Source organism: Trachypithecus francoisi, unplaced genomic scaffold, assembly GCF_009764315.1.
Source record: "Trachypithecus francoisi isolate TF-2019V2 unplaced genomic scaffold, Tfra_2.0 Lachesis_group0, whole genome shotgun sequence".
NCBI classification, from domain to species: Eukaryota; Metazoa; Chordata; class Mammalia; order Primates; family Cercopithecidae; genus Trachypithecus; species Trachypithecus francoisi.
In genome coordinates this window covers 59,633,139-59,658,938 of record NW_022681453.1, presented here as the reverse complement: position 1 = coordinate 59,658,938, position 25,800 = coordinate 59,633,139, and the positions used below count along the sequence as shown (strand labels likewise).

Here is a 25,800-nt window from a genome sequence, read left to right as displayed (position 1 = left end):
AACGGCTGTGCAAGGATGAAGAGGCTAACTGTGCCATGCCAAGTCACAAATCTAGTCAACAGCAGAGCCAGAATTAGACCAGTACCTCTCTGACTGGGAAACCTGATTTTTCTGTTTTGCTGCCTATTTAGCCTTCTAATTGAAGTTGGGTGTTTCATGTTCCATAGCATCTGATTTACACTTCTATATGGTAACCGTTGCCACGTCCGGACACATTGCAGAACAAATGTCTCCCTGTTGGAGCTCTCAACCGAAAGCCCTCATTGAAGGATAGCACATTCTCTGCTGCTTCAGCATTTCCAGAGCATCCAGTTGCTGAAGTATCTGCATGTTTGGGCAAAACACATCAACCTATCCATCTGTCTGTGTCTGCCCTTCCAAGAATCCATCACCATAGTAACTTGGTACTCAGACAAGAGATTGTATATGAGAATGGAACAAAGGCCAGACCTTCTCCTTCTCTGAAGGCAGAGGATTAGGATCATTTGAATGCCCACATATAGCAAGTGTCATGGCTACAAGTGCTTCACTATCAGCCACCAACATCTCAAGGGGCTGGCCACGTAGTAGGTACTCAGAAAATATCTGTTAAACAGTATAGGAGTGATTGAGAGTTTTTTTGCTTGTTTTCACAAATGGTTGTGAGAACTGAGGTAGATCCTTCAAAGTGGTCACTGAAAAGCAGTCATTTGAAGAGAAACTGAAGAGTTGGGCTTGGTTCTGGGACCTTGGGTGTGACGCTTTACCTCCATCTTGCCAAGTCCATTTCATTGCTCATAAAAGGGATAATTTTCCTTCTTCATAAGTCTGTGATGAGGATCCAGTGAGGTGATTAGCAACAAAAGCATTTTGCAAACCTCCAAGTGCAGTAAAGTGGCAGGTCCTGTTTGTATCACCTTAGGAGTCACAAAACTTTGCCCTGGAATGAGCAGGGGGCAGAACCTCACTGAAGATGAGCAAGTTTCACTCTTAGACTTTGCCCTGGAATTTGGCCCCTCCAGTTTTTCCTTTCTGCCATGCTTTTCAAAGTCGGTCGCCTTTTCCCAGCCAAAAAGGAATCTGTCTCACTGTACTTTTTCCAGGATGTAGCCTCGGTTATTTAGAGAAGCTCCATCCCAGCAACGAAGCACTGCAGATGCTCCAATGAGTGTCCTACTTCCAAAGCAGCCCTGTGCGAGCCCCACAGAGCTCCATCCTGCCTCCTGAGTGACTTCCTAAATTGCATGTGCTTTTTTCCTCCCTCCACCGCTCCTACAGCATTCCACAAGGCCGGACGACAGAGAGAAGCGGTCCAGGTGCTGGAGCAACTCACAAACAATGCCGTGGCAGAGAGCAGGTTTAATGATGCTGCCTATTATTACTGGATGCTGTCCATGCAATGCCTCGATATAGCTCAAGGTGCGTAAACATCAGCCAGACCACTGTTTTCCCAAGCCCCACTTCTGATAAACATCAGAAGAGCTGGAACATTTTAATTAAAGCTCTGGGCTTGTTTATTGGGTGTATTGTCCATAAGCCTGCCTTGCAGTGGCATAATCTGGTATGTCATCTTTTTCCAGTTTGCCCATCAGAATGGTATGAGGACCGTCCTGGGGTTACAGTTGGCAGGTCCAGCCCTGCATTGCTCATTCAGAGCATATCTCTCCCCTGCTACCTGGGAGCCCATAGCTGGACCTGGGTGAGCACTGGGTTTTAAATTTTTTTAATTAAATGAGAAGATGTACAAGAGATGACTTTACAATAACGCACTCCAGATTCTTACTCATCCCAGCCATGAAAACAGTTTCAATACTGCTTTCTTTCACAAGACTTCCCAAGATGTACTGAAGGAGCCCTGCAAGTGGAAGAGAAAGATGTTCTTTTCCACTGGAAAAGGCCACATGCAGGGGTGGGGAAAACACTGGAATGGAGGCTGCAGGTGACTTGTAACAAGTCACAATCCTTCCTGAGCTCTGCATGCCCATCTGTCCTGTGGGAGTCCCTTGTCCTGGTCCCTTTGGTTGCTGGGAGCTTCACAGAGTCATGCTTACAGTTTGAAAATTGTCAAGCCCAGGTGTAAGGTCACATTTTTGTGTTCTGGCCAGTGTCTTATGCTTCTGATAGGAGCAGCAGAGGGAAGAGGCATAAGATAAGCATGAATACAGTTGGTGTCTGCCTGCCCTTGTCCCAGCAGGCTCTTCTGACACATCTGGGGTCTTGCTGCAGCTGTCGCTCCCTGAGGGGAATAACCTGGGAGGGTGCAGTGAGAGATCTGGAAAAAATATCCTCAAACTCCCTGGCCTTATGCCCTGCCCACCTAAGACTTCACTGTCCTGGAGTGGCCGTACTCCTAAACAGAGTACCTTTCCCCTCACTACACTTTGTCCCTCACCCTGGCACAGACACTGTGTGGTGGGAGAACTGATGCCGGCAAAAGTACTGTTGCCTGGCCCCTCCTCCTGGGGCCAGTTGGCAGCCACAGACACTGTTTGATATGTTTCCCCTCCCACCCGCTGCACACAGCAGATCCTGCCCAGAAGGACATGATGCTTGGCAAGTTCCACCACTTCCAGCGTTTGGCAGAGCTGTACCATGGCTACCATGCCATCCATCGCCACACGGTAAGGTGGCTGGGTCACCAGCGCCTGAGGGTACCGTCTGCTGTGCTAGGGGTCCTGGGCATGTCTAAAGAGCAGCAGACTGGATGGAATGTAACCCACTGGTCACAGTGAACTGCTGAGGAATCTTGGTCTCCGCTGGGGAGAAAAAGTTTGATTTTCCTTGATTGACTATTTGTTTGCCATTCATCAAGTAGTGGGCTGCTGAATTGTAATCCAGAGCTGGAATGGGCCTTGCTAGTTCCTCAGTGCAGGCTTTGATGACTCGGGAAAACTCTGCATTAACCAGCAAGTGGGGGCGGGAGTTCCATGAGGCCCTCTCCTGCAGTAGGGCGGAGACCCAGGTTAACCAAAGGCTCAAGTTCCCTCCCTGGCCCTGTCAGTGACTTGTGTATTCTTCAGCAATTCACTTTCCCTCTCTGTCCCTCAGTTTCCTTCTCTGTGAAACCAGAGTGTTGGCTTGGTCTCCAGAAAGCCAAATAGTTCTTTTTAGTCACTCCCTGATTCCTTTGAGAAAACCATTTTAAATCTGTCTGGTGGCAATGAGGAACAGGTGATGGGTTGTCAACAGCCTCTTCATCCACTGTATCTCCTCAATCACCCAACAGATGTTGAGCACTTAGTACCTAGTAGGCAATGTACTGAGGGCTTCATTGTATCAAGTCATTCCCTCCTTTCAACCACACTTTGAGGGAAGGACTGTCACCCCCATTTTACAGATGATAATGAAGCCCTAGACAGAGGGGTCTCACAGGTTATTAGGTTGGTGCAAAAGTAATTGCGGTTTCAGACAATTTTAAATCATTATAACTAGGCTCAAACATATCTTTATTAATCAAAATAGGAACCATTATGATCAACACGTTTTTGCCAATGATAATAAGTTTATTTCTGTAGTGTAAAAATCCATATTTTGGGATTCAATGAACTCTTGGAAAGTATTTTCTGCATCCTGCTGGTTGTGGAAGCGTTTTCCCTGCAAAAAGTTGTTGAGATGCTTGAAGAAGTGGTAGTTGGTTGGCAAGAGATCAGGTGAATATGGCGGATGAGGCAAAATTTTGTATCCCAATTCATTAAACTTTTGAAGCATTGGTTGTGTGATGTGCAGTCAGGTAGGTGAAGAAGAATTGGGCCCTTTCTATTAACCAGTGCTGGCTGCAGGTGTTGCAGTTTTCAGTGCATCTCCTCCACTTGCTGAGCATACTTCTCAAATGTAATCGTTTCACCAGGATCAGAAAGCTGTAGTGGATCAGACCGGCAGCAGACCGCCAAACAGTGACCATGGCCTTTTCTTGGTGCAAGTCTGGCTTTGGGAACTGCTTTGGAGCTTTTTCTCAGTCCATCCTTGGAGCTGGTCATCACTGATTGTCATATAAAGTCCACTTTTTGTCACACATCACATCTGATTGAGAAATGTTTTGTTGTTGTTGCATAGAATAAGAGAATACTTCAAAACGACTATATTTTCATTTTCGATCCACTCATGAGGCACCCACTTATCGAGCTTTTTCACCTTTCCAATTTGCTTCAAATGCCAAACAACCGTAGAATGGTTGACATTGAGTTCTTTGGCAACTTCTCCTGTAGTTGTGAGAGGATCAGCTTCGATGATTGCTCTCGGTTGTTGTCAACTTCCAATGGCCGACCACTATGCTGCTCATCTTGGAGGCTCTCATCTCCTTTGCAAAACTTCTTGAACCACCACTGCACTGTACGTTCATTAGCAGTCCCTGGGCCAAATGCGTTGTCGATGTTATGAGTTGTGTCTGTTGCTTTATGACCCATTTTGAACTCAAATAAGAAAATTGCTTGAATTTGTTTTTTGTCTAACATCATTTCCATAGTCTAAAATAAACAACAAGTAATAACTCATTAGCAAAAAAACATAAAGTGAGAAATGCCCATTGAAATGATGTATAACATAAACACATTTAGGAATGTATTCTACTATCAAACAGCAAATTCCAGAGCCAATATATGAGTCTCAATAGGCTGGCACTAGAGCCTGTATTCCTAGCCTTTCCCTCCTTCTCTCCTTTTAGAGAAAGCAGGTTAGTATGTTGATCTAGTGGGTAAATTTGAGAGTCCTCACACACAAATGACACCGTGTTATTTACCTTCTCTGGCCTTCACTTCCTTCTCTATAAAATAGTGATAACAGCAGTATCTACTTGATGGGATTATTGTGAGGATTAGATGAGTTAATATTGGAAGAGTACCCAGCATAGAGTGACCCTAGGTGGCAGCTATCCTTACTGCTGCTGCAGGCAGGGCTTCACACCAGCTTTCCCTGGCCTACTCCCTGCGGCTGGGCATCTGGCATTTCTCTTTTTTCGGAGATGAGATCTCTGTCGCCCAAGGTGGAGTGCGGTGGCATGATCATAGCTCATGGCAGCCTCAAACTGCTGGACTCAAGTGATACTCCTGCCTGAGCCTCCCAGAGCACTGGGATTACAGGAATGAGCCACCATGCCCAGCCTTTCTGCAGTTCTTTGACCTCTCAAATGCCCTGCCTTCCACCTTGGGCACTTCTTTCCCTCTCATCTGTGCTGACCTCTCAGCACATTTTTTGCTTCTTGGGAAAGTCTGGCAAGAAGGACTCCTAACAGGCTCTGTGCAGACCAACCATCAGTCTAGTGTCACATCTCTTCCCACAGCAGGGTCAGTGATCTCAAGGGACCTCATCTTCCCTTACAGTCTTTGCCTTTCCTGAAACAAGACCCCCTAGGGTCCCTCACCTCTATCAGGTGCTCACCTGGAGAGAAACCACCACAAAAGGAGCCCAGACTCAACTTGGGCTGGAAGTCAGGGCCCAGCTCAGCCTCAGTTTGCCCAAGCCACTCGGGAACCTGGCTCTCAGCTCCTTCCCTTAGACTTTTCTCCTGCTGCTCCCTGTCCTCTTCCTCACCTGGGGTATGGGGCTGAGGGCTCCTGTCTCTAATAACTGAGCTCTGCTAATACACACAGGACCTACATGGGACTAGGAGCTAAGGGGCCTCAGACCAGCTGGGGCCCTGGCTCTTATCCCAGCTGAATTTTCTTAATTGGGCCATTCCTTCGTTCAACAAATGCCTACTATGTGATAGACCCTGTGATAAGACCTGGTGACACAGTGATGAACAAAACATTGTCCCTGCAGTCAGTCCCAGTCTAGCAAACAGGACAATCCCTCAGGGGTAAAGTTTAGAGGCCTGTGAAGAGACTTCCTGGAGGAGGTGGCCCCTCAGCCAGAAGGCGGGAGAAAAGTAAAAATGGGGCAAGTGAAGCAGAGGAGGAGGAGGAAAGGTGTTTGTGGCAAAGGTCACAGCCTGTGCAAAGGCCTGGAGGTGAGTGGTAGTTTGTGGTTCAACATCCAGGGCCCAGGAGAGCAGCACTGATTCAGGGCAAGACTGGAAAGGGAAGTTCAGGTCCTTCCTGGATACATGGCTTCTTTCCCAGAGGAAAGGACTCCCCTCCTACCTATTGTTTCTGGGACGTTACTTAGCTTCCCTACCTAGTGCAGTAGAACCAGAGACAAACTTCATCTTGTTCTTACCCTGGAAAGGACGTGGTCTCAGGTTTTCTTGAGTTCTTGGAGCTAACAAAAGCTATAGAAATTTAAGTGTGAATTAAATAGAAAATGCTAAGCTCTGAACTGAAGAAGTGTAGAGCAAAGTGAGTCCTCAGGAGTTTAGACCAATTAGGGGTTAAGCTTTGGTGGCTCAGTGATGAGTAGGGCATCACAAGACCCTTCTTCAGTGCTCACAAGAAAAAGGAGTGGCTGGCCTGCTTTAATCCTCACTATTTAAAGCTTTATTAGAAATGGGTAATCTCAGTTTATGTACAGTGTGCCAGATGCCTTCAAAATAAGGTATTCTTGACCTTTTATAGACCCTCACATAGAAAATTCCCTATTTGTCTTCTGAGCTTCTGGCAGCCTCTAGGTACGAAGACCAATCATTCCACTAATGTGTGCTAACTGCCTCCTGTTAGTGCCTATGCCAGGAGCCAGGGAAATGGGTCAGCAGTTGAGGAACTCCGCATATGTGCTCATTTGGTGGCACATCAGTCAAGCTGCTGTTGGAAAGCACAGAAGAGGCATGTGGATTCATGCTGGAGAGGGCTAAATGCCCTGTTGAAAGACAGGCTTATATGAATCAGTGGTTATGTCCTAAGTTGCATAGAAGGTCTTCTCTTTTAGAGCTAATTGGAGACAACTTGAGTAGTTAAGAGAAACGGAGTCATTACCAACCCCAGAGGCAGTACAGCTTGGAAGAAAGACATTCTTGGGCTTTGGAATCAGACCTGGGTTTGAATAGGAGCTCAGCTCTGTTCTAGTTGGTGACTTGGGCAAATCATCTATCTAGGTGTCGGTTTCCTCATCAGTACTGTGAGGATAAAAATGCATACCACAAAGTTATTATGTTAAAGACCAGATGAGACAGTGACTGTATGGCGCCCAGCACACAGTGGGTACTCAATAATCAGAGCCGCTCTTGTTGATGTCACTCAGAATTATTGGTGTCTGCCTTTTGGCCTGGCCCAGCAGCAGCTCAGTTGAGGAACTCAATCCCTGTTTGCTTTTCTCTCACTGCAGGAGGATCCATTCAGTGTTCATCGTCCTGAAACTCTTTTCAACATCTCCAGGTTCCTGCTGCACAGCCTGCCCAAGGACACCCCCTTGGGCATCTCTAAAGTGTATCCTTTCTCTTACCCCTCCCCGACCCGGTTCTCGTCTAATGGCCCCAAGAAATTCCTTCCAGAGCACTTTCCTGACAGAACCTTCCTCTCTCAGCAGCCCTCAGGGAAGAGAGAGAACTCACCCTCCCGCTGCTGTTAGGCTGTAGAGGCTCAGCAGGGAGGCCCAGGGGCCCAGGCCAAGAGAAGATAAGTTTTCAGGGCTCTCTGAGCTGAGCCCAGCAATAGGTCTCTGGCCAACACACTGTCCCAATTCCTCCTAAAACCCACAGATGAAGGTGTGACTGAAATGGAAGAAGCACCAGGCCTTCAGGCTTGGAACCTTGGGCACTTCCCCAGACTGGGGAGGAGTGAGTGTTTGTTCAGCCAAGGTATACATAGCACCTGCTATGCCCCCAAGCCCTGGGCCAGGCACCAGGTGACAAAGCTGCCATCAAAGAGGGAGGTCACAAGTTAGGGCCTACTTTGATGGATGTTTGCTGTGTCTGAGGGTGGAATGAGACTGAGGTCAGGGCCACGGTCAGGGAAGTTTACCTGGAGGAGGTGATGTCCATCATGCAAATTGAGGCAGCCAGGGATGATGGCAAAGTGGATGTTCCAGGGGAGGACCCAGCATGTGGAGAGGCAAGCAAGGCATGTGGGAGGGTGTGAGGGGGCCCTGAGTGGGAGGGGTCCCAAGGCCTGAGGGCGTACCTTTGGGTTTTCCTCTCCTTCTGTAGACACTGAGGGCCACAGTGGTGCCATAAGCAGAGCAGGTGCCTGAAGGGCCTGTGCAGCCAGGTACTGGATCATTGCCAGGCAATGATCCAGATTTTTAAGGTCTTGGATGTCATGAGACATAATTGTCCCTGTTCTTTTTTTTTTTTTTTTGAGACGGAGTCTCGCTCTGTCACCCAGGCTGGAGTGCAGTGGCCGGATCTCAGCTCACTGCAAGCTCCGCCTCCCAGGTTTACGCCATTCTCCTGCCTCAGCCTCCCGAGTAGCTGGGACTACAGGCGCCCACCACCTCGCCCAGCTAGCTTTTTGTATTTTTTAGTAGAGACGGGGTTTCACAGTGTTAGCCAGGATGGCCTCGATCTCCTGACCTCATGATCCACCCGTCTCGGCCTCCCAAAGTGCTGGGATTACAGGCTTGAGCCACTGCGCCCGGCCAGCCACCACGCCCGGCCGTCCCTGTTCTTTTCTAAATCTCACTGTACTCTCAGCTCCTTCCCAGCCCTAGCACCACCTTCCCTCTGTAAGGAAAACGCACTCCACTGGAAAAGACGCAGAGCTCTTTGTTGTAAGAATTGGCCTTGCTAGAGGATTCCAGGCCCATTATTTACATTTCAGGGGAAACAACAACAAATCAAGGGATGCCTTCCTAGAGTCAGACCTCTGCTGCATGCATCTCCATCTTTCCCCAAAGGAGCAGTCAGGGCTATGCCTGTGGGGGCTGAGCACCTGTACTCATCCTTTGCAGCAAGTTCTGTTTGAGTCAACAGCTTGATGGGACCCCTGCCCTGAGCCTTACCCTGTGCCATCCCCTGGGGACCTGGAAATGGCTCCTGACAGTCCCTGACTTTGAGGAGTCATGCTGGAGACACAGAAGGAAACTCTCCACAAAGCTGTTGAAGCGGACGGGGCTGTGCTGCAGAGGGCAGGAGCAGGAATCCTGGGAGGGAGGTGGGAGGAAGGGCAGGAGGGCCTGGGAGCAGCCAACATCGGAGGTGACCTGAGAGGAGAGCACAAAGGCTCATCAGCCTCTGGCTGAGGAGCTCCAAGGGGGCCCCAGAGTATAGGCGAGGCTGCTACTCAGAAACTGCCCACCAGGCCCTCGGGGAAGGGCATGCAGGCAGAGTGGAGTACACCCAGGGGCCTCAGAGCAGGGCTGAGGGTGGCTCCCCAGGGAGTCTTGACCAGGCCTCACCTGGCAGGGCGAGAGCAGAGCGCCCTTCGTGCCAGGCGTCCTAGAGGGCCTGGCTGGCAGGTTTGGTAAGGCAGGAAGAGCCGTTTTGGCCTAGTCAGGGTGCAAGATGAGCCATCAGCAGGCCCAGAGATGCTAAGCAAGGTAAAAGTATTAATGGAAACTATGCTGTTTTTATATCTGGAAAAATTCCTGGGCCTTGCCATCCAAGAAGTAACACTCACCTCTTACAAGCGCACAGAGCCTTCCCACAATCCTTCCTCTGCCCTCCCGGCACCAGCACGAGCTGTGTTCCAGCCCGGGGCTCACTTCAAGGATAGGCAGTGCCAGCTCCTAGGCCTGGTGTTGCCCCTGCTGTCCTTAACCCTGTTCACGGCAGGAAAATACTCTTCACCCTGGCCAAGCAGAGCAAGGCCCTTGGTGCCTACAAGCTGGCCCGGCATGCCTATGACAAGCTGCGTGGCCTGTACATCCCTGCCAGATTCCAAAAGTCCATCGAGCTGGGTACCCTGACCATCCGCGCCAAGCCCTTCCATGACAGTGAGGTGAGGACACAGCACCCTTGGGCAGACGGCTTCTCCTCTCCCCGAGGCCATCTCATGCCTTCTTGCCTGGCCTGGGTTCCGTTTGAAGAGAGACAGCTGCAGCTCCCTCTAGGCTCTGTGCCCCCTGCTCAGGCCTGGCCATGCCAGCTCCTCTGTGCTTCCCTGTCCACCCCCAGTTCTCCCCGCAGTCCCCCCGGTGCCAGCTCACAGTCCCCGACCCCAGCCCCAGCCCTCAGCCCGGTCTCTCTTGCTCCTTGCCCTCCCTTAGGCAAGCCCCACACCTCTGTGCCCAGGTGGTTCTGCCTTTACCCCAGGCCTGGCTCCAGAGCTGACCCTCACTCTAGAAACCTCTGCCCTTTCTGGAACCAGGCTGTGTTTCTCCAGCAAATCTACCCCACACTCCCAGCCCACATTTCTTCAACCCAGCCAATTTCCTTCTTTCACACCCCCTCCCTCAAGCTCAGAGCAAGGACTTGCATCAAACAGACCTGGGTTCACATCCTGGCTCCACCCTCTCCTAGCTCTGTCTCTGTCTTTCTGCACCTCAGGTTCCCCCTTTCCCACAGGTAGTTGTGAGGCTAAATGAGCCAGCACAGGCCACGTGCTCTGCACGGTGCCTGGACCATGGTAAATGGCTGGCTAATGGTGGCAGCGGCCACTGTCATTCCTGCCAGGGGAGCAGTGCCATTGAGCGCTGCCTGTGCAGGTGTCTTGGGCACAAGCCCCCAAGTGACAGGGCTTAGGTGTTTCGGCAGGCCTTTTATCCTGCTTCCCCACGGCATGGGGCCCGGGGGCCCGGCGCCCCCTCCCTGCCTGCCCACCCAGATGGCCTTTCCTCTTGCCGCCAGGCCCCAGGGGCCCGAAGCCAGAGTCCAGGGGGAGGAGGACACGTGTCTGCCCTGGCCTGGCCCCTCGGGAGTCCGTGGCTGTTTTGTAGGAGCTGGTGCCCTTGTGCTACCGCTGCTCCACCAACAACCCGCTGCTCAACAACCTGGGCAATGTCTGCATCAACTGCCGCCAGCCCTTCATCTTCTCCGCCTCTTCCTACGGTGAGTCCCTGCATCCTGAGCATGTGGGCAAGACAGCCTGTGGACCACTACGCTCACTCCACTGCTCTCTGGCCTCAGGACGTTGGGCAACGGCCAAAGGCCTCTGAATGTCCCTGTTTATGAAATGAGGACACTCTGACACCCACCTGCCTGACACAAGGAGTCACTGTCGGTGTTCCCATAGATAGGACCCACCGCTGCCCAAAGCTGAAGCACCTACTCTGGGAACCTGGCACAGTGCTGTACCTAACCAAAGGACCCAGGAAGAGAGTCCGATGGCTCTTCATTCGGACTGGGAGGCTGAGATAGGTTTTCAAGGCCCAGCTTCTTTGATGTTGACAGAGGATCAGAAGCCCCTTCCCAGGAGCTGAGCAGAGGCCACACACACACACACACACACACACACACAGAGACGGCCCCGTGCGCGTGCACACACACAGAGACGGCCCCTGCACACACACACAGACTGCCCCTGCACACACACACAGACTGCCCCTGCACACACACAGACTGCCCCTGCACACACACAGACTGCCCCTGCACAGACTGCCCCTGCACACACACACAGACTGCCCCTGCACACACACACAGACTGCCCCTGCACACACACAGACTGCCCTTGCACACACACAGACAGACTGCCCCTGCAACCACAGACTGCCCCTGCAACCAGACTGCCCCTGCACACACACAGACTGCCCCTGCACACACAGACTGCCCCTGCACAGAGACTGCCCCTGCACACACACAGACTGCCCCTGCACAGAGACTGCCCTTGCACACACACAGACTGCCCCTGCACACACAGAGACTGCCCCTGAACACACAGACTGCCCCTGCACACACACAGACTGCCCCTGCACACACACACAGACTGCCCCTGCACACACACATAGACTGCCCCTGCAGACACAGACTGCCCCTGCACACACACAGACTGCGCCTGCACACACACAGACTGCCCCTACACACACACACACACAGACTGCCTCTGCACACAGACTGCTCCTGCACACACACAGACTGCTCCTGCACACACACAGACTGCCCCCCACACACACACACAGACTGCCTCTGCACACAGACTGCTCCTGCACACACACAGAGACTGCCCCCCTCACACACACACACAGACTGCCTCTGCATACACACAGACTGCCCCTCCACACACACACTCACCCTGTTACACACACAGACACAGACTGCTTCTGCACACACACACACACACACACAGACTGCCCGTGGTACACACCAGAGACTGCTCCAGTACACACACACACACACAGACTGCCCCTGCACACACACACACAGAGTGCTCCTGCACGCACACACACAGAGACTGCCCGTGTTACACACACACACAAACTGCCCCTGCACACACACACACACACACACACTGCCCCTGCACGCACACAGACTGCCCCTGCACACACACACACACACAGACTGCCCCTACACACACACACACAGACTGCCCCTGCACACACACACACACACACAGACTGCCCCTGCACATATACACACAGACTGCCCCTGCACATATACACACAGACTGCCCCTGCACACACACACAGACTGCCCCTACACACACACACACACACACACACACACAGACTGCCTCTGCACACACACAGACTGCTCCTGCACACACACAGACTGCCCCCACACACACACACAGACTGCCTCTGCACACAGACTGCTCCTGCACACACACAGAGACTGCCCCCCCCCACACACACACACAGACTGCCTCTGCATACACACAGACTGCCCCTCCACACACACAGAGACTCACCCTGTTACACACACAGACACAGACTGCTTCTGCACACACACACACACACACAGAGACTGCCCGTGGTACACACCAGAGACTGCCCCAGTACACACACACACAGACTGCCCCTGCACACACACACACAGAGTGCTCCTGCACGCACACACACAGAGACTGCCCGTGTTACACACACACACAAACTGCCCCTGCACACACACACACACACTGCCCCTGCACGCACACAGACTGCCCCTGCACACACACACACAGAGACTGCCCCTACACACACACACACAGACTGCCCCTGCACACACACACACACACACAGAGACTGCCCCTGCACATATACACACAGACTGCCCCTGCACCCATGCACAGAGACTACCCCTACACACATACACACACACACACACAGACTGCCCCTGCACACACACACACAGAGTGCTCCTGCACGCACACACACAGAGACTGCCCGTGTTACACACACACACACACACAGACTGCCCCTGCACACCACACACACACACACCACAGACTGCCCCTGCACACACACAGACTGCCCCTGCACCACACACACACACACACAGAGTGCTCCTGCACGCACACACACAGAGACTGCCCCCCTCACACACACACACACACACAGACTGCCCCTGCACATATACACACAGACTGCCCCTGCACATATACACACAGACTGCCCCTGCACACACACACACAGACTGCCCCCACACACACACACACCACACACACACACACAGACTGCTCCTGCACACACACAGACTGCTCCTGCACACACACAGACTGCCCCCACACACACACACACAGACTGCCTCTGCACACAGACTGCTCCTGCACACACACAGAGACTGCCCCCCCCCACACACACACACAGACTGCCTCTGCATACACACAGACTGCCCCTCCACACACACAGAGACTCACCCTGTTACACACACAGACACAGACTGCTTCTGCACACACACACACACACACAGAGACTGCCCGTGTTACACACACACACAGAGACTGCCCCTGCACACACACACACAGACTGCCCCTGCACACACACACACAGAGTGCTCCTGCACGCACACACACAGAGACTGCCCGTGTTACACACACACACAAACTGCCCCTGCACACACACACACACACTGCCCCTGCACGCACACAGACTGCCCCTGCACACACCACACAGAGACTGCCCCTACACACACACACACAGACTGCCCCTGCACACACACACACACACACACAGAGACTGCCCCTGCACATATACACACAGACTGCCCCTGCACCCATGCACAGAGACTACCCCTACACACATACACACACACACACACAGACTGCCCCTGCACACAGAGAGACTACCCTGCACACACACACACAGACTGCCCCTGCTGCCTCTTCTTGCTTTTGGTGAAGCTGCCAGTGGGTTGAGAAGGAACTCTGTGGTCACACCACCTGCGTGGTGGCAAGTCCCTTGCAAGGCCCTCAGCCCCCTCAGCCCTTTCTCTATGCCCTCCAGACGTGCTCCACTTGGTTGAGTTCTACCTGGAGGAAGGGATCACTGATGAAGAAGCCATCTCCCTCATCGACCTGGAGGTGCCGAGACCTAAGCAGGACAACAGACAGCAAGAGATTGCAAACAGCAGTATCCATGCCCTTGGCCAGAGCCTGTGTATGCGGCTGTGTGAGGGGTCTGGGGCCAGGCAGGATGCAGGAGAGCCCAGTCCCAGGGGATGGTAGGCCATGCTGAGCCTGGCTGTGTGTCCCCAAAGAGATTGGAGAGGCCCACATGGGACAGAGACAGGGACCAGAGATGGGCAGAGAGCTGGCCAGGGCCTGAAGACCCAGAAGTGGCAAGTGGCACCTTGGTGTTCCCGTGTGAGTCTCCCACCCTCCCTTGCCCCCTAAAAGTCACTGGCTGTGCCTCTGTCTGTGCATAACTCCTGCATAGCCAACATGGGACATGATGTTGGTGTTGGCCCCCAGCTCTTCCCCTCAGGTCACTTTTGCATGCAAGTGACAGAGTCCAAAACTGTCAGACAGGCCAAACAAGCGAAGGGTGTACAAGGAAGCCCCAAGCAGGAGAGGAAGCTCCCTGGCCCAGCGCTCAGTCTGGTCTGTGACAGGCTGGCTCTGCCTCTCTTGGCCGCACTGTCCTCTGGGGAGCTTCATTCTTTGGCAGCACTGCGGTGCCCCCATACCACAGAGATGTCAGGAGCAGTGCCAGCCCCATATCCCCTCAGCCTCATAGCCCCCAGAAACAGCCAGCTTTCCTCTCAGCCGTGGCAGTGAAATCCCCGGGGCACAGCTCAGCCTGCCCCTTTGGCCAGGAGGATGCACCAGAGCAGTTGTCCAGGCCAGGCCACACTTGCAGGCCGGACCTGGGAGGGGCTTCTGGCAGGGAAAGCACACGCATGGCCTGGGGCCTTGCTTCCTTGCACTGGCCGAGTCTGCAGGTCTAGGGGCTGTGAGCCTGCCTTTCCTGTGGCTCCCAGGTGCTGCCACCTCCAGGGGCCACACTAGGAGGAGGGAAGCTCAGAGAGCTGCTTGCTGAAGGAAACACAGACCCATCTGTGCCACCCAGGCTCCCGCAGGTGCCACAGATGATGCATGCTATGGTGCTGGCAGGTGGGTGCTGTGCCCACTCCAACTTGACACTAGCAGTCTTCATGTCCTGGGCCTCCCTGCAGGACCCCTGCTGGCCTCTGTCACCAGCTCCACCACTGTGGGTGAGGGGCGGCTTCCGGGGACCTCCAGGTGAGTCTGACCCGCCCTGGGTCAGTAGGGGCTCTCACCCCTGTCTGCTCCATCACAAGTGCCTACAGACCCCCAGCAGCCACGGAATGTTTCTCCAGGATCCCTGGGCCTATCCCCTCCGTGCCCATCCACAGCAGCTCACAGGGCCCTCATGTGCTTCCCATTGGCCCTGGGAGCCATGGTGTGTGTGGTCTGCGAGGGGAATGGGTGAGGGCAGCAGAGCCAGCAGAGTCCCTTCCCTCCGCCTTCTTGGCCTAAGCCCCCTCTGTTCCTCCACCTGGAAAGCTGTTCCGTTGGCCTGGCTGCTCTTGAGTCTTCACACAGGTGTAGGGTGGAGGCTAAGGTCTGTCTCCATCTCTGCTTCTGATTCCATCCTTGACTAGACCCCTCCAGGCTCCCAGATTCTGCGGCTAGTGGAGACCAAGGACTCCATGGGAGATGAGGACCCGTTCACAGCTAAGCTGAGCTTTGAGGTGGGGGTGCCTCTCTGGGTGACCTGAAGGAGGGCAGCCTCTGTCCCTTCTCCTGTGCACACGGGGACCCTCAGCTAGCACAGTAGCGGAGGAGGATTGGCCAGAACTTCCAGATGTGGTGGCACGAGGGAGGGGCAGGACCCTTTCCTGTGGGGCATGGGAGCCATGGCTGCCCCCAAAGGACCATGGCCAAGGGCACAGGTCTGTGGACAGGGAGGCAGCTTCAGCTCTAGTGGGAGAAGCTTGTCACTGTCAGGGTCACCTGGGTTTAGGAAGCAGGTCCTCTCTCGCCACTGCCAAAGATTCCAGGATCATAATCCACACAGATGTGTCACTGTGGCTGAGTGAGGACACTGTGCCTCCTTCCCGCCCACCCTGCAGCAAGGTGGCTCAGAATTCGTGCCAGTAGTGGTAAGCCGGCTGGTGCTGCGCTCCATGAGCCGCCGGGATGTCCTCATCAAGCGCTGGCCCCCGCCCCTGAGATGGCAATACTTCCGCTCACTACTGCCTGATGTCTCCATTACCATGTGCCCCTCCTGCTTCCAGGTAGGTGGCCACCCCAGCAGCTCACGTGTGCTTCTCTTGGCCACTTTTCCCTTGTCCAAATGTCCCTCTGGGAGGTCTGGCCCCTTGGAGGAGGGGCACATCCACGGCTCCAAGATGGGACAGAGGCTTGGCTGTCCTCTGCCCCTACTTGCATTCCATGTGCTTCACCAGACCCTGCGCTGTCCACACCCTCCCCAAATCCAGGAGGACCAGCAAGTGTGATGTGCTTTTGACCTTCACTCAGAAAACAAGGAACCCCACAGCCCCCTCCCATTTCCCCTTCCAGCCCTCAAACAAAGGTGCTGCAGGTCTGTGTCCGGCCCTGACCACTGCCAAGCCCCCTCCCCTTGAGAGGCCCTGTGTCCCAGCCCCAGGCGTAGGGCTGATAAGCACTAGGGCTTCAGCCTGGGCTTATGGCTGTCTTCCCTCAGATGTTCCACTCTGAGGACTATGAGTTGCTGGTGCTTCAGCATGGCTGCTGCCCCTACTGCCGCAGGTGCAAGGACGATCCTGGCCCATGACCAGCATCCTGGGGATGGCCTGCACCCTCTGCCCGCCTTGAGGTCTGCTGGGCTGTGAAGGAGAATAAAGAGTTAAACTGTCAGAATGTGTTTCTTGCCCAGATGAAGTTTGTGTTTTTTTTGTGGGGGGGGCCTTGTGTAACCACAGAATTCCTATTTATGGCATTTCATGCCTTGTAAATAGCACCAGGAGATGAGGAAGAGAATGTACATATATTTTCTGAGGAAAAAAATCTGTTACTTTCAGAACGGCTCCGAGTTGTTCGTGGCAGCCTACTGGAGTCCGCCGATCTGTCAGACCGTTAGCATGTACATTTTGCCAACAGATTGCCTCAATAATAACAAAAGGGCTCCTTATTTTCATCACCGTCTACATTTTAGCAAATCTTATTGTCTGCAACTTAATTTCCATATGCAAAAGTGCACCTGTTTCTAATTTGAAAGGAACATTACATTTGTGTGCTCTTAACATTTAATCAAAATGGCAATATGGAAAGGGGTAGGGGAGCAGGGATTTTTTTTGTTTATTTATTTTGATTTAATAGGGATCCATCTTGACAAGAAAAAATACCTGGGTCCAAAGAAGATGGCAGGAGTTTTTTTAAAAAGCCTTCTGTTTGGTAGCCCAGTCAAGGCTCCTGTCCAGGTCGTGGAGCTGCCCTCTTCCATCCATCTTCCCCAGCCCCACAGAGCAGCCCCAGCCCAGTGGAGACTCTTCCATTTGGAACAGCTCCTGAAGCAGGGGCTTCCGTTTGAGATTCCATGCTGCCAAGGTCCCTTCCCTCAGGGATCACTGGTGTCCAGTCCAACAGCTTGAGGGTGTGGAAGGAACAGCACACAGAAGCTGAGAACTCACATGTATTGGGGACACTTTTGGCACCAGCCACATTCCATGCTGTCTCAAGCCTCTCAGCAGCCCTGTGAAGGACTGGGAAGGGGGTTGCCAGGGCCCAGGGGGTGCCTCCAGCCCTGGGAGGGGCGGCCCACAATTTGTCCAGCTGCGAGGCCCTGCCCCTATCACCCCCACTCCACCTGCCAGAGGTGGCAATGCAGCACTTCATGAAAAGCCCAAGAGCAGCCAGACACAGGCAGGAGAAAGGGTATGGGCTGCCATGCCATGCTGAAACCCACCCTCCCCTTGTGCTGCAGTATTGATTCCTTACAACCCACCTGTGCAGGGGGCAGGGCAGGGCAAATGTGCCCATTGCAGGGACGCAGCCACTGAGGCCCCAAGGAGAGTGGCTGCAGAGGCCCCCAGTGGGAAGTGTCGGAGATAAGAGCCCCATCCCAGAGCCCCTGCCCCGCTCTAGACCGCCCCTCTTCCCTGCCTCCCTCCGCATCTCTCTGGAGATGATAGAGGAAAAGAAAGGAAGGGAGCCAGACAGTTGTGCCAACAACTCCTCCATCGAGTGTCTAATTACTTACCATCATGCATGCGCTCTCTCACTAAACATTTATTAGTGTGTTAGGATTTCCATTAGCGCATGACTTGAACTGAAATCATTTGCATATGGCTGGGAAAAAGAGGCGAGGGAGAAAACAGCTCCAGCTACCCAGCAGTCAATCACAGTGACAGATCAGATGGTCCCTGGCTGGAGGCAGGGGAGGGTTCCAGCCGAGACTCTAGCATGCATCCCCTCAGCCAAAGAACACAAAAATGAGTGTGCTGTGCTGGGTTCTGCTGCCCCGGGAAGCTCAGCTCCAGAGGCCTGAGTGCGACTCCTATTCAGTCAGATGCACTTTCTGTGCATCATCCAAGGCTGCCTATTACCAAGGTGATGACACTGAGCCTCAGTCATGTTATTTTTCATTCAGCAAATATGCATTAAGCCAAGGCATATTTGGTTGCACCTGGGTGCAACCTTTGTGCATAAGCCCTGTGTCTGGCTGCTTTTCTCTCAACCTGATCTGGGTCTGAACCAAGTCCAGTCTTTTCTCCAAGGCTGTTTCCCCATCTGCACAAAAGGGCCCCCTCCAGGTCTGACTCCGAGGTTCCAGCCTCAGTCTGCGTCTGTGAACAGCGCTGATGATCCTGTTGACCCCTCAAGTGCCTGTGACAAGAAAGGCACCACAGGCCGGGCGCGGTGGCTCAAGCCTGTAATCCCAGCACTTTGGGAGGCCGAGACGGGCGGATCACGAGGTCAGGAGATCGAGACCATCCTGGCTAACACGGTGAAACCTCGTCTCTACTAAAAAAATACAAAAAACTAGCCGGGCGAGATGGCGGGCGCCTGTAGTCCCAGCTACTCGGGAGGCTGAGGCAGGAGAATGGCGGGAACCCGGGAGGCGGAGCTTGCAGTGAGCTGAGATCCGGCCACTGCGCTCCAGCCTGGGCGACAGAGCGAGACTCCGTCTCAAAAAAAAAAAAAAAAAAAAAAAAAAAAAGAAAGGCACCACAGGGACCTGGCAATGCCCATTGAACTAAGAGGACACTGAAGCCAGACAGGAGTGTAGTCCCAACTACTTGGGAGGCTGAGGTGGAAGGACCAGTTGAGCCAAGGACAGGAATTCAAGGCTGCAGTAAGCTGTGATTGTACCACTGCACTCCAGCCTGGGCAACAGAGCAACATTAAAAATTGTTTTAAGAAGACAAATGAGATAATTGTTGATGGTAATGACTGTGTAAAAACTGAACATGGCTGGGTGTGGTCACTCACACCTGTAATCTCAGCACTTTAGGAGGCCAAGGCAGGAGGATCGCTTGAGCCGGGAGTTAGATACCAGCTCAGACAATCTAGGGAGACCCCATCTGGCTGGGACTGGTCCCGATCTCTCATCTCAAAGTGCTCAACATTGTGCCCATGTTCTTGGGATGAGGAAGTAAGGGAGAGGTGGACTGGGCAGCCTCAGATGGACCTGACTGTAGACGCACCTCAGGCAGCTGGAGGTCCCCAGGCCTTGGTTTCCCCTCTTTCCCCAGCAAGGCTGTGAGGCCAGGAGCCCCTGGTGGCTGTCGCACAGGTGGGCAGAGGACCCTCCTCCAAGGTTGCTCTGTCTCTTCTCTGGCTCGGAGTCTGTGTGCCCACAACAGAGGCCACCACTGGGCAGGGCGCTTACCCTGGGCCTCCCTGATTCTCCCCCCACAGATCTAGGACACTGGCCTGGTATGGAGACCTCATCATGGCCCTCCCTGCTTGCCACCCGCAGCAGCTGCCCATGCCATTCAGCCAACACCCAGACCCCTAGGCCTGCCCTCTGTCCCCACCACGCCACCCTGGGGGGCCCAGCACCTCCACGCCCAGCTGGCCCTCCGTGTCTGCCCTGCTTGGGAGACTCTTTTGAGGCTCTTTTGACCCTCCTGGTCCACCTTTTGCTCCTCTGGGCTCCCACAGTACTGGGACTCGGAGAAAACTCTCATCTCTCACGCTTAGTTTCCCGTCAGTGCTCCCTGAGACTGGGAGCCCCTTGAAAGCAGGAACCGTTTGGGATCTGCCTCAGCGTCCCCAGGGCCTGGTGCATATAAGGAGTTTGGCAAATGCTAGAGTAGAAAAAAGAAAGGAAGGAGGGAATGAGAGCTGGTCTTTCTCCCTCCCTTATTCCCCCTTGATGCTGTCAGTGCCGTCAAAGGCCTCATGTAGCCTTGGTGATGCAGCCAGGTGGGGCTGAGCCATGTAGGGGACCAGGAGAAAGAAAGCCAAGGAGGAGGAGGAGGAGGAGGGGAGGGGGGAGGAGGAGGAGGAGGAGGAGCTATCGGCTCCTCTCACAGCAGCTCCTCTCTTGCAGAGGCTGAAGAGCGAGTTGTGCCCTGCAAGCTAAGCCCCTAATCCTCCGAGGCAGAGGCAAAGCCCCCACCTGGGCTCCCGAGGACTGGGACCTGGGTGCCCCAAGATGGCTGCATCCAGCCATCTTGGCTCAGGAAGCCCTACACACACCAGCTTGGCCAACACCCACACCATGGGTTTCTCTGGACTGCCTGACACAAGGTGTGGGTGCTGGCCAGGCCTGTGTTCAAATCCCAGCTCTGCAGAGGAACTTTGACCCTGCATGCCCCAGATTCCTCAGTGGTCAGTGGGGAGTTAGACTCTCCTCACAGGGGGCAGGAGGAGTTGTTCATTCATTCAGCAAATGTTTATTGAACACCTCCTGTTGGTTGTGAGCTCAGAGGCAACAATGAACAGGCCAGGCTGGTCCTGCATTCTAGAAAGAGATGGGAAGTCAGTCAATAAGAAGACAAATGAGGCCAGGTGTGGTGGCATGCCTGTAGATCCAGTTACTCGGAAGGCTGAGGAGGATCACTTGAGCCTAGGACAGGAATTCAAGGCTGCAGTAAGCTATGATTGCACCACTGCACTCCAGCCTGGGCAACAGAGCAAGACTCATCTCTAAAAAACATTTAAAAATTGTTTTAAGAAGACGAATAAGATAGTCGCTGATGGTAATGACTGTTTAAAAACTGAACATGGCTGAGTGTGGTCACTCACACCTGTAATCTCAGTTTTTTGGGAGGCTGAGATTACAGCCTCCCAAGTGGCTCCCAAGGCAGGAGGATCACTTAAGCCTGGGAATTAGAGACCAGCTTGGACAATATAGGGAGATCCCATCTCTACAAAAATGAAAATAAATTAGCCAGGCATGGTGGCACACAACAATGGTCCCAGCTACTCAGGGGTTGAGATGGTGGATCGCTGGAGCCCAGGAGGTTGAGGCTGCAGTGAGCCATGATCGTGCCACTGCACTCCAACCTGAGTGACAGAGAGATACCCTGTCTCAAAAAACAATAGGCCAAGTGTGGTGGCTCACGCCTGTAACCCCAGCACTTTGGGAGGCCGAGGCAGATGGATCACTTGAGATCAGGAGTTAGAGACCAGCCTGGCTAACCTGGCAAAATCCCGTCTACTAAAAATATAAAAATTAGCCAGGTGTGGCACCACACACTTGTAGTCCTGGCTACTTTGGGAGGCTAAGGCAGAAGAATTGCTTGAATCCAGGAGGAGGAGGTTGCAGTGAACCAAGATCGCACCACTGCACTCCAGCTTGGGTGACAGAGCGAGACCCTGTCTCGAAACAGCGACTAAACCTGGTGGGGGTGCCTGGTGTGTAGGATGGTCAGGGGTGGTCACCCCAAGGACATGAGTGTGAGCAGAGACCTGAAGGAGACTCAGGGAGAGATTAATACTGTCATCAGCAAACATATTGATCACTTACAAGCACTCCCAATAATCCTATTAGGTAGGCACTATTATCATTCCTATTTTACAGAGTGGAGAACCGAAGCACACTCTTGGGAGGGCGGGGGAGCTGGCTGCACCCAGGCTGTGTAGCCTTAGTCCAGATGTAAGAGTGGATGGAAAAGAGCCTTGCCCAATGAGGGAGAACAGTGAAACCAAGGCTGTAGGGTCTAAAGATTCACGAACCAGGCTCTCATGGGGAAAGCAGGTGAGGTTTACTGTATAGGTGGATGTGCACCCGCCCCACACTGAGGTTTCCTTGTCCCAGCAAACTGAGGCCCAGAGTGGGGAAGGAAGCAGTACTACCGTGGTGACTCAAAGACCAGCTAGAATCCAGCCTCCTCTCCTCGAGGCTTCCACTGCCCCGCCCCAGGCCTGTGTGACTCAGTCTAGGGCCTTTCCATTACCCCAGCTAAACCTTTCTTTAGTCATTTATACCATGGTGTGAATGGCTGGCTGGTCCTTCCTGAGAGCTGTCTTTGATGAGGGGAGGGAGGCATAGCCCAGTTTGGGAAGCTGATACCCATGGAGCCCAGATGACTGTGTAGGTTATAACGCAGACTGCCACTGATTTGTAACGGGACCTGATCTACTCTGCAGAGCTAGTCCTCAGTCTTTTCATCTGCAAAATGGATGTAGCAGAGATGGTCAGAGTAGGTGACTTCGAATGACCCTTCCAGCTCACTATGAGTCGGTTGTCCTGAACAAAGAGCATTTTTTTTTTTTTTTTTTTTGAGGCGGAGTCTCGCTCTGTCGCCCTGACTGGAGTGCAGTGGCCGGATCTCAGCTCACTGCAAGCTCCGCCTCCCGGGTTCACGCCATTCTCCTGCCTCAGCCTCCCGAGTAGCTGGGACTACAGGCGCCCGCCACTTCGCCCGGCTAGTTTTTGTATTTTTAGTAGAGACGGGGTTTCACCGTGTTAGCCAGGATGATCTCGATCTCCTGACCTCGTGATCCGCCCGTCTCGGCCTCCCAAAGTGCTGGGATTACAGGCTTGAGCCACCGCGCCCGGCCCCATTTTTTGTTTTAAAAATATTTCTTGGGCTGGACACGGTGATTCATGCCTATAATCCTGGCACTTTGGGAGGCCGAGGAGAGTGGATCGCTTGAGCCAGGAGTTCAAGACTAGCCTGGGCAACATAGCAAGACTCCACCCCTACAAAAAATACAAAAATTAGTGGTGAGCACTTGTGGTCCCAGCTACTCAGGAGGCTGAGGTGAGAGGATCGCTTGAGCCCAGGAGGCAGAGGCTACAGTGAGCTATGATTGTGACACTGCACTCCAGCCTGGGCGACAGAGACCTTGTCTCAAAAAAATTTTTTCTTTGTCAAGCTTTACAGAATAAAGAGCTCTGTCACCTCAGTGATGGCTGTTAGTTCTCCATTACCAGGGTTCCATGAGGTTGCAATTGTGAAACCCACAAAGGCGGAACCTGAGACAGAGAGGGGAAGTACTGAGATCATCTAGGGGGACTTCATTCATTCATTCCCCCACTCATTCATTCAACAAATATTCAGGAGCACCTTCAAGGTGCCAGGCCCTGGAGACTCATCAATGAACAAAACAGACGTGATCCCACCTCTTTCCACTACAGGCCAAGCACCATGCTGGGCTCTGGGGACCCTGTTGTGAGCAAGATAGACCTAGGCCCACCCTTGTGGACTCACGTTACAGGCAGGGAGACGGGCACAAAACACAAATAAAAAGCTTCCATGCTGCCAGAAGCACTAGGCAACAAGCAAGGTGCTGAGGTACTGCTAAGCTGTGTGGGGTGGGGGCTCAGCCCGGCCAGGGAGGGGCTGGGTGTGGGTCAGCCTTGACCCAAGGCATCCAGGACACCCTCCTTCTGGCCGTGAGGGTCCACGTCAGAATCAAACCCCCCACCTTAACCTCATTAGCGTTGGGCATAATCACCAGGCCAAGCGCCTTAACCTACGAGAGGCCCCATCCCACCCGCCCTGCCTTAGTCCTGCCACGTGTGCCAAACCCTGTTACACCCAACACCACCCAGGCCAGGCAGGGGACTGGAGCCCAGGTGGGCTACAGGGAAGGGGGCACTCTTCTGAGCAGACGGATCTGGGAATCCTGGGTGGGAGAGACTGGGTATGACAGAGATTAAGGGATGTTTCCCTGGCCTCAGGGCTCTGTACTCGCCGGGGTCCTTCTGCCTGGATGTCCTTCCCCTGAAGCTTCCTCCTGTTGTTCCATTCTCGGCTCAAGCTCCAGCTTCTCAGAGAAGCCTCCTGTGTTGGGAGTGGCTGCAAATGAACTGTCCCTACTGTTTTTCGCTCCACTATTCGTTTGTGGTCCCTGTGCCCCCTCACCCCACAGAAACAGTGGCTTCTTGTGGGCAGGAGCTTGCTCTTTCATGTCCCCTGTGTGTCCCCCAGGTCCAAGCACCTTGTCTTGGCCACAGTAGGTGCTCAATACACATGTTGGCTGGACGGTGGCACTCTCAGCACCTGCACAGGCCACCCCAGACACCCCTCTTCATTCTTAGGAGGTGTCATCGTGTTCCTAGGACAGCGGGGAGAAGGGGACCTGCCAGTGTTGGCCTCCATTTGCCCCCAGCCAACTGCCCCCAAGGCTCTTGACTACTTTCTTACAGTACATCCTGCTGTGCTGGGATCGGCCCTCATGGGGCCACCTGGCACATGGCATTTGAGGCCCTCGTGGCTGACCAGACCTCCCCCAACAGTGCCCTGTCTGCTGCCTCCAGGGCTGGCCTCCCCTTCAGACTGGAGTCCCCTGAGGGGCTCTGTCCCTCCCCTGCTCTGGTAGCCCCCTCCATCCTCCCTCCCTCCACTCCATCTTTGGGGCATCCGAGTCACCTTTCTACCCCAGTGATCTGCCCAAGCCACTGCCCACTTCCCTCTGGATAAAGCCAGGTTCCCCGGTGTTCAAGACCCATCACAACTGCCCCCAGCCCAGGTCTTCCCCACCCAGCCACCTGGCAAACTGCTCCTTCTCTCAAAGGCCCAAACATGGCCTCCTGGACTGCATCCCTCAGGCAGTCAGGCCCCGTCTCCACCTCACAGACACCTTGGGCGGAATCTGCTTCTTCCCATATCTGAGTCCTCCTTAGCCCCTGAGCTCCTCTGGGCAGGGCTGTTTCTTTCCATCTTTGTATTCCCAGGGGCCCGCAAATAAATGTTTAATGAACGAACAAGAGAGTGAATTCCAATTCCATGCAACAATGATTGGGCTCCTGGGCCCCAGGCCATGTGTCTGGCACTGGAAACGGAAGCTGCAGGATGCAGCCCCTGCCCTCATGGAGCTCCTCCTGTCAGAGGAGTGTGGGGACTGGACAAGCCCAGAGGTAACTTGCAGGGGAACGAACAGGTAAGGGGCTGTGTGACGAGATGAGAGACTGGGAGAATAAAAAAGAAAGTCTCTAGCTGTCCAGAAGCTCACTGTCCAGTCCAGACAAAGATCTGAAGTCAGTTCGTACTTAGCCAAGGGAAACGGCACAGACACCCACGGTCCCTATTTCAGACCAAGGCCACCAGACTGAGCTGGGACCTTGGGACAGACAAGCCATGTAGAAGTTAGGAGCCTTCTCCTTCCTTTCCCAGGGTCCTGAGTACCTCTCCTCCCTGACCTCAGGTTTCCTCCTGGTGTCACCTTGGCCCCTCTTGGAAGCCAATTAGGCCCTCATTTCTGCAGCCGGGATTAATATGATTATGAACACCCCCAATCTCCCAGATGCTGATTCAGCCAGGAGCTTAGGAGGGAGAGGTCACTTTATAAGGGTCTGGGGGGGTGAGAGCCC

At 53.6% G+C, this 25,800-nt stretch overlaps 1 protein-coding gene across 2 annotated transcripts in view; it reads left to right on the top strand.

The window, feature by feature from the left end:
- Positions 1-16,950, top strand: part of IFT122 (intraflagellar transport 122) — a 92,349-nt gene extending 75,399 nt beyond the window's left edge. The window contains exons 21-29 of one of the 2 annotated variants that reach the window (XM_033210840.1): positions 1,258-1,398; positions 2,506-2,600; positions 7,174-7,274; positions 9,560-9,725; positions 10,663-10,774; positions 14,083-14,208; positions 15,714-15,793; positions 16,175-16,339; positions 16,771-16,950. In XM_033210840.1, the coding sequence (XP_033066731.1) occupies positions 1,258-1,398; positions 2,506-2,600; positions 7,174-7,274; positions 9,560-9,725; positions 10,663-10,774; positions 14,083-14,208; positions 15,714-15,793; positions 16,175-16,339; positions 16,771-16,860 (1,076 nt within the window). In that variant the 3' untranslated portion in view covers positions 16,861-16,950. Of the gene's footprint in view, positions 1-1,257; positions 1,399-2,502; positions 2,601-7,173; positions 7,275-9,559; positions 9,726-10,662; positions 10,775-14,082; positions 14,209-15,713; positions 15,794-16,174; positions 16,340-16,770 lie in introns of both variants that reach the window. The other variant, XM_033210839.1, reaches the window with a different exon arrangement.
- The last annotated feature ends 8,850 nt before the right edge of the window (positions 16,951-25,800 follow it).